The 19,563-nt window shown below is 38.0% G+C and overlaps 1 protein-coding gene across 1 annotated transcript; it reads left to right on the forward strand.

Annotated features, from left to right (window-relative positions):
- The first annotated feature begins 65 nt into the window (after positions 1 to 65).
- Positions 66 to 18,646, forward strand: PECR (peroxisomal trans-2-enoyl-CoA reductase). Its single transcript, XM_009275037.1, has 8 exons — positions 66 to 84; positions 3,054 to 3,187; positions 10,808 to 10,973; positions 11,639 to 11,720; positions 13,969 to 14,065; positions 16,351 to 16,461; positions 17,114 to 17,225; positions 17,348 to 18,646. Exons 1-8 carry the CDS (start codon positions 66 to 68, stop codon positions 17,434 to 17,436), a joined length of 810 nt encoding a protein of 269 aa, XP_009273312.1. The 3' UTR covers positions 17,437 to 18,646.
- The last annotated feature ends 917 nt before the right edge of the window (positions 18,647 to 19,563 follow it).

A 19,563-nucleotide genomic window follows, 5' to 3' on the forward strand; every position in this document is an offset into this window, starting at 1 on the left:
CTGCTCAGCAGGGGGGCAGGGTGGATGTTGGGGGAGCAGGGCCGGGCGTGAGGTGAAGGCGGGGAATGGAGTTTGAGGGGGCGGGTCAGGGAATGCTCGGGGGGTTGAGGTGCGTTTTGGGGGTAGGCTGCGCTCGGCCAGCGGGTCTGTGAGGAGTTTATGGGTGGGACGTTGTGACAGGAGTCAGTGAATAGCGAGGAGAACGAGGTGAGGTTGATGTGGGGTATGTCTTTTGACCTGCTGGCACTTAAAAGATGCGCTATTTTAAATACAGCGGTCAAAGGGAGGTTATATTAAACCCGGACCCTTTCTCTCATACTCCCTCTTAAGTGTGTTTTCGTCTTGCTTAATTGGAGGATTTATCTGGTTGTTGAACTTAGTCTTCTGGAGTAGTATGGTTTTGAACTGTTGTCCGCACAGTAGGCTTGGAGAAATGGTGCTTCTCTCTCGGTGCTTGTGTCAGAAATGTCCTGAAGTTAAAGTATATCTTCAGCATGCGTTTTGTGCCTTTTCTTTCTGTGCCGATTACAGAGAAGTGGTAAAATCTGGAGTGAAAGGCAGTCTTCTGAGTCATCCACCTTGCAACACCTTTTCTGCAGGTTTCAACAGAAGTGCTAGGGATCATCGGTATCAGACTGATTTCTTATAATGTTTATTATCATGATTGGATTCGCTGTCTTCAAAATACCAGCACTAGCATTATGCCTCAAGGTGCCACACTCCCTGTGGTTTGCGCTGTTGAAATGTGCACCACGCTATTTCACTGCATAGTAAAGAGCTTTCTTTGTTAAGACTGTGTGCTGGGAGACATCTCTGCCTCTCCTGTGGAGATGAAGTGAGGGCTAGTTCTGCTACCTTTGTATTACTGGGGAACTAAGCATTTTTTTTAAGGTGTCCTTACATGCTGCCTTAAAGAGGTGCTTTTTAAGCATCATCACACTATTGGTTGATGATGTTACCCAGTTACCTTAAAATTGTACTTAATTTGATCTGCATTAATTTTTCTCAAGCAAAATACAAATAACAAAAGTGTGTGTCCATAATGCCCTAAATAGAAAACAAGGCTGCAAATTTCTACAAAGCACGTGTGAGAAAATGAAGAAAGAGCTATGGCTTAAGTCTGTTTGAGTAACCTTCCTTACCTGCAGACTTGCTGGCTACTCCTGACAAGAAGATGACCAGAAACTATTTCCATGTATACCTTGTGCTTTAGGCTGGGGGTTTTTTTGAGAGGGGCTGGCTGGACAGAGAATGCCTGTAGGAGCAGTGACAGATGATGCCAGTCATGATGTACATTGTTTTTATAACCAGTCTCCTCTGAAGCCTTCTGGACAGATTTAAACCTTTCATCTGGAAACTTGTGCCCTTTTCCCCCCGACCCTATCAGGAAATGGTCTGGTCATTCTTTGTGAAGAAAAATAAGTGAAGTGGTGTCAGCTTGAACAGTAGGTCCCAAGTGTTCCTCAGTGAGTTAGAATCTCCCCCTCCCACAATTAGCATATTTAGCAAAAATACAGTCTTTTACTGGACCTTATTCTATATCAGTGTGTGTATTAATAAGCACTTAAGTTGATAAATGTAACTGTGCTACTGTGATTTAATTTTTTGTGTTAATCGGTAGTTGTGTGTGCCATTTTTGTGAACTCTACTCTGCGTTAGTCAGGTGGTTGTGCAGATGACTGGAGTTCTTAATTTAAAAAATCAGGAGACTTTGGAGAATAATATCTTTACATGTATTGTTTTAAGATGGCCACTGATTGAAGGTGAAGCTCCCATTCCTAGGGATATGTAGTTGCAGCACTTCCTTCTGGAAGAATTCAGCTCCTCTATTTTTTTTTTTTATTTATTTTTATGTATAGTTTCACAAGACAGCCTGAGCCAAATGAGCAGCTTGCTGCTCTTTACTCCCGCTAGTTATTTTGAGTTGATTCTGGTGTTTGTTTCATCACATGAGAGGCCAAATTCCACTCAGTAAAATAGCAACAAAGAAAAAAAAACACCTGGCAAGATGTTAACTTTTTTTTTGGCTGGTTGAGGGTGTTGAATTGGTTTATGTTAAAGCAGATGAGCAGCAGAAGATGGTATGAGGAAGGAATGGCTTCTGCTGGGATGCTCAGATTATGGAAGGAGGGAACTGGGAGCGAGACCTCCTTGCCTGCTTGGCAGGGGAAGCTAGTAATTTGCTTATCCATAATATGAAATTGCATGCCTACTGGATTTGCACTAGGAATTAATTTGGTGTGGTCTGTTTTAGTCTATGTAGTAGCAATTGCTGAAGCCTTAAAGCTGTCCTGAGTCCGCTGGTGTGACAGAAGAAACTAGACTGGTTGTAGTGTGAGTGCTTGCCATTAATTTGGCACCTGCATTGTTTTTCTCTGTAGAATGAGTCCTTCTGCCTCCAAATGCTGAAAAAAACAGAAGGCTTGAGCTCCTGCCTAGTTTTTTCCTCTCTTTTCTGAGCTAGGATTCTACAGCGTGTGGCAGTGCCACAGGGAAGCCTCTGTTCTGCTGTCTGTAGTCTGCAGTTAGGAATTAATCTCATGAGGCTATCATCCTTTCCTTCAGACTCTGTAGGGTTAAAAAGCAGAGCATTACATTTGCTCACTGCTAGGCAAAATTACAGCCACACGTACAGTAAGATTATTTTTGTGGTTTTAGGAGCAAGCATTTTTTTGTAATCAAGACCGGCTGAAACATCTTTAAATCACATAATTGATAAATGAGGCAGCTGTGAGCAGAGGCAGCAAAAGTGATGTCTGAAAGCTACTTTGCTGACTCCACAACTCTTAGGCTCTTTCCCCTTCTGCAGGAAGGAGAGGGAACCTTGTGGACATTTTTTTGATTGTTCTTTTCCTGGCACAGTGGGATCTTGTTGCTAAGAAGCACCTGACATGAGTCATTTCTCTCTCTTGCAAGAACTTCAAGACTGTACCTTCTAGTCAGTGACTAATAAACACACATCCTACAAGATATCTCCATGATGTTATTAAAAAACTAGCGTAACTGTAATTTTAACTTTGTTAGCTGAGGTATGTTTTATTTTGTCTCTGCAGGTTGCAGTGTTGTTATTGCCTCTCGTAAATTTGACCGATTAAAAGCTGCTGCAGAAGAACTGAATAATACATTTTCTTCCATGATTCCTGCCAGAGTGACTCCCATACAGTGCAATATCCGCAAAGAAGATGAGGTAAAGACTAGTGATCTTGTTCTGGGGCTTAACATGTCAAAAGCATATTGTGTATATAAACTCTCAGATCTCCAAGGGTCTTCTCTGGCCCTCTCAAAAGTGGCTTAGATCAGGGGACAGGTGCAGTAAAGCACTGTTAAATTGATCTAGATAAAGATGTGCTTTCCAAGGGAAGACCATTTGTTAGCCACCTAAGCAAGAAAGCATTTGTAATTGCAAATATTTTTCTGGCCATGCATATGTATTTCAGATATTTCTGGGAGAAGCAGGCCTTGGAACTGGCATGTTCTACAGCCGAGCCAGAGCCCGCTTAGCATGGTTCTGTGTCACATTTCTGTGACAGCAGTGAGGGGGCGTTAACTTGTGAAGATGGAGACCTCAGAATAGTTCCTTCGAACAGGAAGTCATAGCATGGAATCTCAATGCTTGTGACTTGACACAAGTGCCCTGCATTGTCAGTTTTGCTTGTATTAAAGCAAAAAAACCCCACAGATATTACTATTTTTAGCCATGTTTCAAATTTTGGTTACAATTTGAGGTGTGCCTCATTACAAACTCTATTACTATCCCAGTTGAGTTGTTTCTTTTTTTTTCATATTACAAAAAATGGAAGATCAAGAGCAAAAGTATTTAATCCAGGTTCTTCAGAAGTCTGCATTCACTTCCTAATTTTTAATATGTGTAATTAAACATTTAAAAGTCCAGCATCAGGTTGGACTTTTAACTTATTGAAGACAGCTAGAAAATATTCCAGTAACCACTGATTGCTACATTTTTCTTAACCTTTCAAAGTGTCTGTTTAATTCTAGCATAACTTAAAGAAATATTAATTTCCTTCAGTAGCTATGTAGATTCTGCAAATATCCTAACATACAACCATAAAGCAAATAAAAAATAGAATTCTTCCCTCGTGGAACGGCTCATGCCATAAAATATTTATAGTGATATATTTAGACTTCTACTCCTGCAGGAGATGAACCCTGGGGCTGTGCAGTATGTCACTTCACCTATCAGTGAATTTTAGGTTTGTATTTACTAGCATCAGCAGTGCGATATAATAGGTTATGACAGATGTCAGAGGGCAACTTACATGATTAAAGCTACAGGAAAGAAAAGAGGTAAAGAGAGAAAAGGCTTAAGCGTTCTTTCAAGTCACTGTTCTTGCAGAAAGTGCTCTGGCATGCTTAATAACCTTCTGCAGGTGAATCTTATTTCTGCATCAGCTTAAAAATGATTTAGTGGGAACTGCAGTGTTCTGAGAGATGGTAGAGGGCTTGGATGGTGAAATGAGGTAATTGCCACTAAACAAACTACCATTCCTTCTTTGTTTCCTGTTTATTAAGTGTGGCTAAATACATATTTGACAAAACAGTCTTAGATGGCTTCGGAAACTTTTTTGAAGGTGCTTTTAAGGCCTTTTTTATAGTCCTGTGTAAAGTATTTAGGCATTATTCTGTGTTACCGGTAGCCATGCTGATACTTGGAGAAACTTCTGTCTTTGCTATTACCCTGCAGTTTCATCACAGAATTGTCTTGTTTCCAGTTTGGTTTTAAGCTCTACTCATTTACAGACACACCAGAACTTTCTTAGAACCTTTCATACGATATTGGAGAAGCCTCTATCAGGTGTCTCCTGCCAGTGGAAGTTCTCATAAACCATAGTCGTTTCATATCCATATCTATTGAAGAGAGGGTTCAGAGAAATAAGGTAAATTAAACCCCAGTCTTGGATCTTTCAGTCATTGACTCAGTCTTACTGTTTGACTCACTTCAGTTCTCCAACTGCTCTTTCTTCTTTCTGTTGAAGTCCTATTTAGAAAAAAATCACTATGAAAATTTCGTAAGCCTTTTGTGGAAGTTTTGAATAAGGAATGCAATTTCTGTTGCATGTTAATGTAAGAACTTAAGTGTACCCACTAAACAAATATTTATCCATTCCAGATGCCCATCTCCAAGACTAGAATTGGAGACATCCTGTGATTTTTGTTCTTTAGCTCTTGTTTTTCTTGCTGTTAGTTCTTTAATGCTGAGATTCTAAAAGATTGATAAATCCTGATCACTTGTTACTTAATTTCTAAAATTACTATTGGGCCAGAAAAGTGTGGACCACACTTTCAGCTTTTAAATTTGTAGTGAGGATAGCACTTCCTTACACTTAGGTGCTTAGTGTTTGTAAGTTGAAGCTAGATAAACTTAAATTAACAATCGGTAACTTACACTGCTAAAAACTGTCAGAACTGAGGGATGTGACAGATTTTCCACAACCCACTGCTCACTATTGCTCATTTATTATATTTGCTAAGAGCAGCAATGGCAGGTGCTTTTTTCTAATTTGCACTTGATTGTCTTGCGAAGACTAGAGGAAAAGTACCTTTGGGCTTTTTACCTCTATTAAAAGAGCATCGTACATCCACTTTCAAAACCTATTCCATTCTTAACCTAAAGTTTAGTGCTTGGGACTTGGAGTCTTAGGAACAGGGATGAGTAAAAGATGTAGCGAAGGATTTTTCTAGCCTAGGAGGTAAATCTTGAGTAGAGGCAACACAGCAATATAACTCACTTCATCATTTTCACGAATACAGGAGTAGCTTCCTGTTCACAGTGGAAGATGGGGTGAGAGGGCATATAAACTTTTGGCTTCCCTCCCAAAAGAAACAAGATTTGTAAACTGCGTTGGCTCTGTATGCTACCCATTAATAGCTTTACAACTCATTGTCTGGTTTCAGCTTAGTATGAGTGAAGACTATTTACCTCAGAAATTCACGGAAGCACATTGTTGGGTAGAGAGGACAGCCTCTACAAGTATTCCCTGTGAGTCATTACATCCTCTTTCTCAGCTCTTATACCAGGTACCAAAGAATGTGTGAAGGAGAAAGACCTTATAAATATTTCAACAAGGGAAAAAACTTAGGAGTTCAAGCTTCCTTAGATGTCAGAACTGATCCATCACAAGCTACAAAGCCCAGGAAGCTTCCTGAAGAACTACATAATTCATTTAGTATATCCTTCTCTTTGACATCGCACTGAAACCTTTCTAAGAGTAAGTCTTTCTCTTAAAGGAAGACACCTTCATCACCTGTAGGAGCAAGCCATCTGTTCTTACTGTAGCATGCCTTTTTTTTTTTTTCTCATCCCTCCATCTCCATCAGCATTTCTCTAAAGGCCCCTATGAGTTTTGTCCTGGTTTTAATTTTATAATCAGGCAAACTGGAGGGAGGGACTTTGGATAGAGGAGATCTAAGAAAGATGAAAGTGCTTTCAAAATTGCTAGATGATTATTTTCTTTTTTGCCTCCTATTGCAAATCTTAAAGTAACTGACCTGCTTTGAAGATGACACCTCTTGTGTGCCCTAGTTTGGATCTGTGAAATTCAAACATTAGAAGATTCATCCCTCATCATATAGTGCAATATGTCTGTTAGACCTTTTTCTGGCCTAGGAAGAGTCAAAGAAGGTGCAATGAATTAATTGCTGCAGAAGCTTGATGGCAGATATCATGGGAATAGCTTAATGAATTCACATTTTTAAGTCTCTCAATCTTCATCCTCAGAGGCCCTCTTGCTTTCTAGCAAAGCTTACTTTTCGTTTAATGTGCAAGAAATAATCTTGCTTGATGGAGGATTTTCAACCACTGCATAATCTGTCAGGCGTATTTTTGTCACAAGTTTGCTGCTGCTGCTTTTGGCTAGTTTTCCACTGAGTGTTTTGTAAAGGGTAACAAACCTGTTTTGTTTTTAAAGATGGAAGAGTAGACGGTTCTGGCATGCCGGTAAGAGCACCTGAGGTTTCTATGTTCTGTCTTCATGCAGCCTTATCCTGAAGCAGTGATTGTGCACCTGTCCCTTATCCTGTGGTCTGGAGTGTATGTAGTGATCCATATTGCTTCTTAGGGATTATGAAGCTGAAGTGATTTTAATTATTTGGATATTTTCTAGCACTGCCCACATAATGTGTTGAATATATCAAGAGCAGGTCAGTTTGCTCTTGCTGAGATGCAGGCCAGACAGTTCTGTGTGTGTGTCTTTTCAAACCAAGCTCTTTTTCTAAAATCAAAGGATCTAATTAACTAATTCCAGTGCCTCAATGTAGTGGTGGCCAGAGCGGAGAAGAGGACCCCATCCTTTTTTCATTATGAAAGGAGCTTTCTATTTATCTTTGTAGGTGTTGGGAAGGGGAAGCATGTGTTTGTGTGTCTTAAATGTTGAGCTACAGCAAATCTATTGACAGGGGAAAGAAAGACACAAGGAACTTTTTACCCTTGTAAAGCCTCTGTGCTATATGCTCTGGACAAACATTTCTTTAACTGGCATCTAGATAAGTAGAAGACTATCTAGATAAGTGGAAGATAAAACCTTGTACTTCTAGTAGGCCACTGCTCTTCTTGAAATCAGCAATTCAGAATTCTGTGCACAGTGTCCCCTTTCCATACTCAAGCTCCAGCAACAACTGCTGCTGGACCAGACCCCGAGGGTAAAACCTGTCCAGATGTCCACTTGGACATCTGACAAACAAGACTCCTTGAGACGGACTCAATACAGTACTATTTAGCACTTACCTTGTGTCTGAGTTCACTAGTATCTTTTCTTTTCCAATAAACTTTATAGCTTAGCATAGTCTCAATTGGTTTACAAATACTTAATGTCTGTCTGTGTGAAGCCTGCAGTGGAAGACTGTAGCTTGGTGGGGAGCTGTGGATAAGAGATTCTTGTTGTCATACTTTAAAATAACACAGCAATAACACAAAGTAAAAATACCTGTTATCACCGTGCAAGAATGCCCACTAGTTCTAGTCCCCAAATAGCAAATCTCTAACACTCTGTAGTGGGTAGTTTGCCTATTGAGTTTTACTCAAGTCCAAGGTGACCTGTGAATGCATGTGGACATTTGTCTCTTTTCTCTGTGTCAGTGAGTACTGTCATCTCAGTTATCTGTGGAAGTGTGCTACTGCATAATACTTTTGAGTTGCAGTCATACAAAAAGGGTCCTTATTGAAGAGCTCCAGTCTTCCGGTCATGTGTGAAGTGTCTGATTTTATTCTTTTCGGTCTTTTTCAGAAGAACGTCCTAAACTCTACCTTGTGCAATTTTGCTTTGCTTCCAGAGAGTCTTCAGTAGCTTTTTTATGAGGTTCTTCCTGTGTGGATTTTGGATATTTAGGAATAGAAAGGAATCTTCTTTAGTTCTTACTGTGATTTAAATGTGTTCTACCAGACTCTGTTTCTCATTGTGCTGGTGGCTGCTGTCACCGTGTTTACTGTAACTGGGAGAAGCACTGCAACGATGCTTTCTCTACAACACAGAAGACATTGTGAAGATTGCTACAGTTGGAGCCATCTGAGCTGTCACTGGAGAGCCTGCTAGCCTTTGCTGGCTGTTGGAAAGCAGAACTGATAGGCGTTTGTTTCTTTTTTTAATTGCCCTGAGAATATGGTGCAACAAGTGGGAACAACAACAGAGTTTCTTAAGATACATGTGAGACATTTTGAATTGATATGTCATAGCAGGTTTTGTCCTCCTGTTGAAAACTTGCTTGTAATGTCTCTTCTCAGTGCATTTTTCTTCTGTTAATTTGTCTTTTGTTGGGTTTTTTTAAGATTCTTAGCATTTTCCCTTTTCTCTCTCTCTCTCTCCCCCCCCCCCCCCCCCCCCCCCAAAAAACTTTATTTTTTTTAACCCTCCTCCAAACATTCCGTACTGAAACCATTTCACTTCCATAAATGAGTCCATACTTCAGTGACTTACGGAGAACAATATTCAAAGCAAGATTCTCAGACTGACAGGGAGAAGAGTTTGAATTGCTGAGCAAAGCATAACTTTTGCTGCCTAGCAAGACATAACCTACTTTTCTCTGGTTGTGAGCAAACCTGGAAGTCTTTGTGGCATGGTGGTTCTCACAAGTTTGGCACTGCTGTCACAGATGTTTTGGTTTTTTGGTGTTTGTTTTTTTTCTCAGATCCCACAAGCTGCAGTGACTGATGTGAAGAATAAGATGACATTCAGAACTTAAAGATGGTGATTTAGGTATCAAAATTATTTTCTTAAGGCATTTTTTCTCCGCAGGCATTAGTTTTTCAATCAGGCTTCAGTCACTATATGTTTGTTTAGGTTTTCTTCTTCAGAGGTGCATCCTTACAGGATCCATACTATCCTGTTAAACCATCCTGAACTGTTAGCAGCAAAAGCTGTAAGGCAGCTATTTATGAGACTGAGTTGGTGACGCTCTTGGTAAGATACAGATCATGCATTGCTTGTTCTTTTATTTCTGATGTTTTCTACTGGTAACTCAATACAGAGGAAGGCTGACTGATATCCTTCCCCTAGTCAAATCTGTTTCAGCAGCAGCATTGCTCCTGCTGTTTGTTTTTTGAGGTTTTTTTGGTCTCTGTTTTCTTTGACCACAGATGTTAGATTAACTTTTTATATATGCTTGAGCAGGAATAACTGGTGCATGGTACCTAGTTATGATAGGTGATGTAAGCAGGAAACAGCTATGTTGTCCCATTTCCCCTGTTTCTTGAGATAAAGGTTAAATTATTAAGCAGTTGCTATAGAGTTCTTATTACTATCTTGTAATAGAAAAAATACATCAGCTTTGGTATCTGTAAAATCCTTGAATGCTTTGAAATACGCTCCCCTCCAGAAGTTCTCTTGTGTTTAGTGTGAGTGTGTGGCGAAACTGCTGTACTTCCAAAACAGAAGACAATGCAAAAGGCTTAGCTTACAGCCTGTAGCTCAGATTAGATCAGTGTTAGAGCTAGGTTTAGATTTTCAAAATCTCCTTCATCCCATATGAACTTAAGCCACTCCTTTTCTGCACTGACAGCTCTTGGAGTGTGTGAATGCAAATGTCTATTGCTATTTGCTGTTAATACCTTCTCAGAGTACCCAAAGGTAAATAGTGCCAGACAGTGCTCTTAATCGTAAGTATTCATCCTGCTTATAGACAGAAGGTGTCTGCTTAGTCAAATATTCACCTTTCTTTTGCTAAAGAAGACAACTTGTAGTATTTCCAGCACTTTTTAGAGTTCACGTTTTGTAGGGTAACAAACTAACCTTCTTGGTCTGCGTAAGAAGATTGGCTGTTGCCAACTCATATGTCAGAGCTTTAGTGAATGTACAAAACTAAAGTACAAAACTTAGTGAATGTACAAAACATAAGAATGTTAAAACTTCACAAGATGACTTATGTTTTCTATTTAAAATGCTCAGGTATATGGGTCAGATGAAAAAAACAGTAGCTACCTTACATGGAACTCCTCCAGCACCTGATGTGAACACCCCCACCCTTGTGAAAAATGTCAGGAGGTTCTTAGTAGGTCTTAAGTAGCAGGCTTTTGTGTGTGTTTGTTTCTACAAACCTTCAGCAGCTTAAATCCCCTTCTCCTTTCAGTGCTGGTATTTTATGTAGCACCTGCATTATACCAGGAAGATTTCCTAAGTAAACGTGGACTCAGCGAAATCCTTCTTGGCTGACTAAACCTGTCATACCGATCTTCCATCCCGTCCAAAGGCTGGTACCTCCTCTTTATATGTGAAAAGGATATGAGAGAGAAAATACTGTCTGAGAAGGAAATTGGGTATATAGCTTAATCAGCTTACCACACTAACAAATACTGTTTCAGGTAGAAGCTTTGGTGAAGTCTACACTGAGTCTGCACGGGAAGATTGACTTCCTGGTGAATAATGCAGGGGGCCAGTTCGCAAGTCCTTCTGAAGCCATCCGTGCAAAAGGCTGGAATGCTGTGATAGACACGAATCTGACAGGGACCTTCTACTGCTGCAAAGCAGGTAAGGGCTGAACGTTACGCTTTTTTTGTTTATTTGGTTTGTTTTCTACAGCAATACCAGAAGACAAGACATGTAAGGTTCCCCTACCTTCTTTTTTCACACACTTATCTGACAGTGGATATTTGTGTTCATGAATCTCATCCAAAGCTTTACATTAAACTGTATGTTACATTTGTTCATATATACAAGCATACATTTAGGCAAGTATGATCTTCTGGTTAAGGCCAGGTTTGGGGAATCAGTTGGCTTGGATACTCACTTAAAAGACTATAGGAAAACCACTTAACTTCTGTGGCCTGTATTCACTGTGTGTAACACAGGAAAAAATTTCTCTCCCATCAGGGATGTAAATTTAAAGTTAAATCTAAGTATGATACATGATTCTCAGATAGCATTGGGAACATGGAAATGAAAGAAATTTACGTGGAAGCATGAAATCTTGATTTCCACTAAAAGGCTTCTTGACAAACATTGAGCCTTACCTGGACCACACCTGTTATCTCATGAATCCAGTGGTGAGGCTATGGTACAAAGAGCAGGTTGTTAATCTAAATCTGCACAGGAAACGTGTAGTGAGTTAAGACTCCAAATTTGGCTTCCAGTGGGCAAGTTCATTTGTATGCATTTCTTCTGATATTTATAGGTTATCTTCCTCCTTCATACAGTGTACAATGCCTGGATGCAGGAACATGGAGGAGTCATTGTCAACATTACTGCTGCCGTGAGAAATGGGTTTCCTGGAATGTCGTAATACATATTTTATTTTTACATTTTCCTATATTTTTCCCCTAGAAGTACTAATTGCTCCTAAATACTTCATTTTAGAAAGGTGTGCACTGGGCAGCAGCAGAGTATAGAAATACAGTAGTATGAGGTCAAGAGAGAGCAATAGTATCACTTGGCTGTATGTCTGGGGATCTGACTAATTCAGTAGAGACTACGGGAGTAAATGACATCTCTGGTCACTGTCAACTTGTTTGTAAGAAACAATGAAGCAAGACTTGCCAGTGAAGCTTTCACTGGAAGTGGTATGCTAGTGGGACTAGTTGCACTGAAATGTAACTTTTACTTGTGCTCTCTCCAAATTTCTGGAGGGTTTGCAAGAACTTGGCACCTGTTGTTTTCCTCTTCTACTGTCAGTTTACAGGTCTAGATGGTGTAATGAGTTATATGGGAGTTGTACTGGGAGTAGGAGGAACATTTCTAGTATGTTACCAGGTTTTGGCTTTGTCCTTCGGGTCACGTAATGCCTGCCTTTCCCGTTTTCCTTTTTACTCTCACTTTGTAGCCATCTTTCTTGGAGAAGGTCTCTGATGCAGAGAATCGGTTCTATTTGCTCTGCTCCTTTCTTGACTGGGAGAAGGCTCATGGGTACAAACATATTACCACGTTTGTAGTTCTTTTATATTGACACAAATGATCACAGCTGTCTGCGTGAAAATGCAGCATCCTCTCCATATCTGTATGTGTAGTATATTTGTTCAAATTTCTTTACCCTCAAAATGGAGGTGAGCAGGAGTCTTCCGATTTGAAACTTTTCCACCAAAAAAGTTCCAATTTGTTGAAAGAGAAATAATGCTCAGAAAAATGAATTATTTCAGTTATTTTCTTTTCAAAGGAAATTTTGCACATCAAAATGCTGCATTTTGACAGTTTCTTAATTGAAAAAAAATCTGAATTTCTTCTTTGAAACTACCTTTTTTTTCACATTGAAATTGAATTTCTATTTAAGAAAATATAAAAACATAATTTGAGGAAATGTTACATTACCTCTCTTTGTCCTGATGCAGAGTTGAAAGTTTTCAAAATGTAAAGTTTTTAAGGAACAGCAGAATATTTTCTCGCTAGCTTGTTCTTGGCAGTACAAAATAAATTTAGAGATCCACATGGTGGTGCTGAAGCTACAGTTATTTGAGTTTCTCCACTCTGGTTAAGTCTGGTTGAAGTGTCACGGCAAATAGGCTGAAGCTATATTTGAGAGTTGAACCAAGGGATAAAAAACCTAATTCTGAATAACGGTGGAAAAAAGTTTCCCAAATAACTGTTGTTATGTAGATGGATGTAGATGGATAGACAAAACTTGTAAATTCAATTCCTGTTGAATTGACACTTGTTTTAGAAATGTACTGTTGAAAAAGACTTGCCTTTACGAGTCCAGCCACGACTCATGCCAAAAATCACCTGATACAGTTTACAGTTTTTCATAAGTATTAATTTTGAACATAAAACTAGTCAAGTTTGTTTGCTCATAGTATGCCTGGAGGTTATTTATTTCTGGCCTAAACATATGAATAAGTTGTGTTTTCTTCTGTTTTTCTTAAGTTTTCTTATTCCTTTCCTGGTATTTGAGAAGCTATTCTATCTATCTCCTTTAAGTCTGTTCTGCTGTGCTAAAGGAACTAAACTCTATTAGTTTTCTCTGAGTCCCACTGTCCGCTATTCATCACTGCAGTAATTTTGTCTGCATTTGTTCAAGCTTGTAATCATTTCAGACTAGTTTCCTATAGCAGCAAGGTGTATGAGATCACTCTGCCTGTAGTCGTTTCTATCTCCATCCACCTATAGTAATTTTTGAATAGTGGCTTATTTTAATCATGTTTGTCAGAAGAGCTAAACTATTTTTCAGACCACTGTCCTTGCAAGTGTTGCTTTACCTGTGCAGCCTACCTTTCATAATTTTACACAGTTTGAACTTTGCCTCCAGTTGTTTTTCATTTTATAAGCCTGCTTCTGCAGTAGAATGTAGCTGACCTTATGTCACATTGGGGAAGAGATGATAAGTATTTCCAGAAATGACAGGAAATCATAGTATAGCTTGTTTAAACTGTGAAGCTATGGTCAAACTTACAAACTAGAAAAACTCTCTCTCTCTCTCAGATGGTTGGTCCAGCCATAGAAAGCTACTCTGACTACCCTAGTGAGGCTGCAGTAGAATTAACATTGGGCACTGTTAGCTGAGGGAACAGAAGCTTCTTTTGCTTTCTTTTCTCAATAGGCATACAGGAGCTGCAAGAGCTGCAGTGAATAACCTAACCAAGAGTTTAGCTTTAGAATGGGCCCACAGTGGAGTAAGAATCAACAGCGTTGCTCCTGTAAGTAACGACAAACGATCTGATTAAACTTAGCCATCACACATGTTCATGGTTAAAACTTTCAGACCAAAAGGGATTTTAAAATCTATAGCCTGTAACTGTTTGTGGATTATTTATGTATTTATTTATTTATAATTCCCTCATCTACGTTCTTCAGGTCATTTGAGAGTGTTTTGTACTGTTTTTATGACAAGCCAGAGATGTGGGATAAAATTGCTTGTGCTTTTTCCTTTGACTTGGCACTCTTGGTTTTTTTTTTTTCCCTAGCTTAATGAAATGATACCTGGAAGGAGTTGGTGACCTGTCTTACAAACTCTTGATATAAAATTACGGAATGCTTTGTGTTTCAGTAATGATTACATTATTTCTGAGTTCACAAAACTTTTTCTATTTGAGGTTCAGGTATGCTGATGGTTTCCATCTGTGTTTACAAAGTTATTTTGAAAATCTCTGAATATATCACATAATGTCTTTTACTTTGTCTTCTACATGTTAAGTTAGATTAGTTTTAGGCATAAAAGGTCTGTATTTCAAGTGGACCTTCTCTCAAAGAAATTATATGTAAAAATGTGTGTTCTGATATTTTTTTCTTATCAAATATATGCAGATAGGAAACCACTATACAGGTCAGCTAAAATATGCCTGCCACATTTCTGAGGAGGTAGGTAGTGTGTAGCAGTTGTTTTAAGCAATTGTATGGAAAGAGCAGCTATATTTTCTAGCGTATGGTGCTGCAGATATAGAGGCTATATAGAAGCCCTAGCTTTGACATTTGAGATCGTGTGATCTGTTGTGATTTGTGTAATCTTCACTCTTAACCACAATTCATTTTGCACATTTACTCCCTTGAAAAATCAAAGAGGAAAGGTAAACTTTGTCCAGCTACTTCTACATTCAGAATTGATCTTATCTCACAGTATAGTTAAGTGTCAGATTTGTTTAACTGTTCCCTAGGAAGATCTTTCTACGATCTTTGTAGGATGTCTGTATATCCCGTTGTGCCTCTTGTCCTAAAACATCTGGCTCGCTTTCTTTGGCATAGCACAGAATGCTTAATGGCAGATTTGTGATGATCATTCAGGTAGTGGCTCTTAGGTAGCTTCTGTGAGGCCCGCTCATCTGGAGACTTGTTAAATATTAAGATCTACTGGCTTGTTTTTCCTGTTTATTTGTTTTTTCTGATTTATCAAGTCTTGGGTAAGTAAGTAATTAAGACAGCATTATTATGTGAATATATTTTTCAGGCATGCTAATTACCTAATGAATCATACTAATTATACTTTATAGCACACGTCAGAAGTTTTTGACAAGCAAACACTTCAGTGGTTTTGCTCTTTCAGTAGTATTTGCTAGCTTTGTTACTATGCTGGTAACAAAAATCGATGTTGTAGTTACAGTAATACTTTATATCCTTCTGCCACCTTTATGGACACACTAGGTCTGTGGTAACCATACAAAACTGTTACTGCTTTACAGGAGGAGAGTAAAATGTAGGGAATGCGTACATAGAGAAGGAAACAGGCATTCTAAAAAAAAAAAATAGTTTCACATGTGAGTTACTTCCCTAGCTCCCAAAATATAGTCACTCACGTTTCACAGATATCTTAGAAATCTTAGCATGTACTCCATCGATGAATTCAAATTTTGTTATCTTACTTAAACTTGAGTCCCAAAGGTTCTGTCATAACTAATCTATGTAACCCTGTGTGCCCATTGCTGTAGCCTTCATCTTCCCTCTCAAATCTAAACTGGACTGTATAATCATCAGAGCAAAGACAGTCACCTTTTTCTATTTCTATAGCAGCTAAGTAGGGAGAGTCTGAATTCTGATTGTGAAATCTGTCTGCTTCCATAATTCACAATAAAATCAATCTAGTGTTCTTACAGATTACAAGAAACTGTTGAGAACTTGTTCTTAGGGCTTTGTAGTTTTCTTACTTCTAGCTTACTTATTAGCTTCTTTGTAAGCTAATATGAAATGCTTGTAATTTCAAAACAGTCTTTGAGTTTCTTCTTTCTTCTCTCCCCTTTATAGTTATTGAAGTGACAGTGGAGAATTGGAATAATCTGAATTATTGCTTTTGAATAGAGATGTGACTAGCAGACAAATTACCTTCTTGTATAAATTATACTATTCCATTAAATTTAAAAACTTGCATTCAAGTGCTGTTTAGATAGTTTAATCCCACAGAAAATCCCAGTAATAACAACTTCACAATTTTACAATGATCACAGTTTAAACATATGCAAGAGAACTTAATTTTCACTATGCTGTTTTAAAATAGGGAATAGTATTTTCAGAAACTGCTGTTGCAAACTATGGAGAACAAGGTACAATGCTGTGGTTAAAGAGCATACCAAAGGTTCCTGCGAAGAGGTCAGCGGTTCCTGAGGAGGTAATGTATTTCACAACATTTGTGATATTTCTACTTCTGTGTTTCTATTTTGAAGCCACTTCATTATACGGAGAACAAAAAAAGACTTAATTTTGCACTGTGATGGAATATTAAAAAAGAAAAAAGCTTGTAGTAATGTGTAGTAGTGCTGAGTGGGAGACTTAACCAGTAGAGTCACTGTTACACTGAAAATTTAATTTAGATGCCTCTTACAGCTGAAGTGTTTCATAGTAGACATTAGTTCCTCAAAATGTTGACTTCCAGCAGGGAGGACTGAAAGAATGAATATTAATTTGAAAAAAGTGTATCTTAAAAGTACTTAGCTCTCTTCCCCCAAGAATGTGCATCTTTGATAAACTGTTCAACTTTTTTGTTTGATTTTTGGCATCTGATGCTGATCTTTGAGAGCTTACTGGTTTTCATCTGTTATGTACTTGATGTTTGTGGCTGGAAAGATGGCTTTAAGACTGTTATGGTTCTCATTACTGATTAGAAAACATTGCTGTCTCTTGCCTGTAAAAGTTTTTACAAGCGTCTTTGACATGAACAATTCCCAGCAGTTTAAGAAAGATAAAAATAAAATTTAAAAAAATCAATAAAAAAAATAAAAATAAAATTTATAAAATTGATAAAATTGTCATTCTTTTGTTAGATCTCTCCTGCAGTGTGTTTCCTACTATCTCCAGCTGCTTCTTACATAACTGGGATAACCATGGTCGTGGATGGTGGCCAAAGTTTATATAGCCATACCCTAGAAATACCTGGTAAGAAATGGGCTACAAAATAATGCCCTTCAAGTGATTGAAGTTGGGCAATGGGAGGACTCAAAAGTAAAATGCCTAGTTTCTCAATCAACTAAGTATGTTGTTTTATTTGTTTTCCTCAGATCACGACAGATGGCCCTCACCACCAGAAGGAAAAAATTCTGAAATGCTTAAAAAGCTTCTTTCTGGCAAGTTCAAGCCAAAGCTGTAAAAGAATGAGATTTCACCTTACTCCCAGTTGCACACTTGCTGATAATCTCGCTTTGTGATTTGGGCTTATTATTCTCAGTAATATATTTTTTTTGCTCATATGTAACTACATTGAGTGCCTTGATTTTCGTTTGTTTATATATTTAAAACTTGAAAGGCTGTACATAGTAAATTTCTTCTCTGAAAACACTCACTGCCCTGAAAACATTCAGTCTTTTGGGAAGGGAAGGTATAAAAGACAAATTCTCCATTTGCACAGGGATTAAGTAATGAAGAATCTCAGTCAGAAGTGAATAAAAAAAATACTTATTTTGAAGTGAAGGGGGCAGAGAGGGAATGTTTCGGAATCCGTCTGTTCTGGATGAATTTGGGGAGAAAGTAATTTAAATCTCTGTTATCATTAGTTGCATCAGTAACCTTTGAGGTAGCTGTTAACTCTACACTATTTCTGTTCAGCCACACTGAATGTTCAACAATGATTTTAAAGACTAAGTAGAGCAGGTATTTCTCTGAAAAGAATTAAAAATAAGGCAGAATACTGTTATTAATGTTTCAAATATCATATTTGGAATGTTTCGAATTGTTTACAGATATAACGACATAATGGAGTTAAGCTGGCTGCAACTTAAATTTGATCATAGAATAATCAGATAATAAACTTAAGATTTAACATACGGTGATGGAAAACAGTATAGATTCAACAATTTAACATGCAAAATCTTGAAGCAAAAGCTGTGGTGTATATTGCGGTGCTTTCTGCAGTATGCTATACTGTTAAAGGAGAAACTTGGAATCCTTCATTTACCAATTAAAACGCTTTCTATCCATACTGTGTTGTCTTACAGTGTTAACACAATTTTGTTCATCAGTGTCTCTAAAATAGGTGTGATTTTTGTGATCAATGCAGAGATTCCATTTAAAAACCAGAAATCTTGCAATATATCCCTCAAAGAGGCTATATTTGTCATTACTCACTTTTTTTAATTCACTTTAAGGCAAGTGTTCCCATGTCTGATAACTTCAATCAAAATATAAAAAATAAGTGATGACTGTGTTTGCTGTAACAACTGAAATTTGTGGAATCAAGTTGCTGCTGTAGAAGCGACCTCTTTAATACTTCATTTTGGATTGAATGTAAGAGTCTCTGCCAGTTGTTTGTTCTTTGCAAAGATGTTTCACTTTTGTGTCTTTCATTAAAATACGGGAACTTATATAGGTACATGTAGATTGCTTTTTCATGAAAATCTAAATGCCAGTTTTGTGAGGGAGGAGGGGTTTGAACCAAAATGCTTTCTCCTTCTGATATATCCTCTTTCCTTAGTAACTGGGTGGTCATTGATGTGGTTGTGAGAAACTCGTACAGAGATAAAATCAGCTTTTTTCAAACCTCTTGTGCAAGGTATATTTTGATTATTGCAAATATTAGTTCAGGGTACACAGAAAGAGAATTCCTGGAAGAAAATGCACCTATTAGATAACTAACTCTAGAAGCCTAGCCCATGGCATTTAAGTGAAATTATTTAGTTTGTTAAGAGATTATTTCTACATTCTTAACATCTTTCTGTAAAAGAAGGTTAAACAGGAAGAGGCTTGAGACTTGTGGGATTTACTTTCTCTTCATGTTTGACTGTGAGCTTCCATGTTACGTGTGGACTGTAGATTGGATGTGAAATGGAAGTGATTTGATAAAACTAAATTACTTGTATTATATCCCAGAACTTTTCTCTACAGGATTTGAGCATAAACTTGGAAATAATTATTTTATACTGTTGCAAATTTCCTCTTTAACTTTGCTGGAGTCTGAATATTCATAAAGAGGCAAGTTTATACATAATGATGGTGAAATGCATCACTCAGTGAAACGGAACATTAGAAAGGTGAGCGTTCTCCTGTGTGGGAGACATGTTCAGTCTGCAATTAATAAACTCCTCCACAAGTAAGAACCATAACAAACCTTTCCGCTTGCACTGAATACAAGGAGCTTTTATTTGACCTTGCCTTCTTCAACTTCCAGCAAAGCAATGGATGTATTAAGAAGGTCTAAGCTAGTTCTTCAGAAGAGGCTTGTTCCTGTGTGTGCTTTTTTCCTTATATAATATTTCTTTTTATATATATAATATTTCTTTTA

Source organism: Aptenodytes forsteri, unplaced genomic scaffold, assembly GCF_000699145.1.
Source record: "Aptenodytes forsteri isolate BGI_AS27 unplaced genomic scaffold, ASM69914v1 Scaffold255, whole genome shotgun sequence".
In the NCBI taxonomy this organism is placed as follows: Eukaryota; Metazoa; Chordata; class Aves; order Sphenisciformes; family Spheniscidae; genus Aptenodytes; species Aptenodytes forsteri.

What these genes read in the sequence shown, in the direction of transcription:
- PECR (XM_009275037.1), top strand. An exon ending in AATGGGTTTCCTGGAATGTC is followed by an intron (nt 11,721 to 13,968) that starts GTAATACATATT and finishes TTTTCTCAATAG; the next exon opens with GCATACAGGAGCTGCAAGAG. An exon ending in GAATCAACAGCGTTGCTCCT is followed by an intron (nt 14,066 to 16,350) that starts GTAAGTAACGAC and finishes GTTTTAAAATAG; the next exon opens with GGAATAGTATTTTCAGAAAC.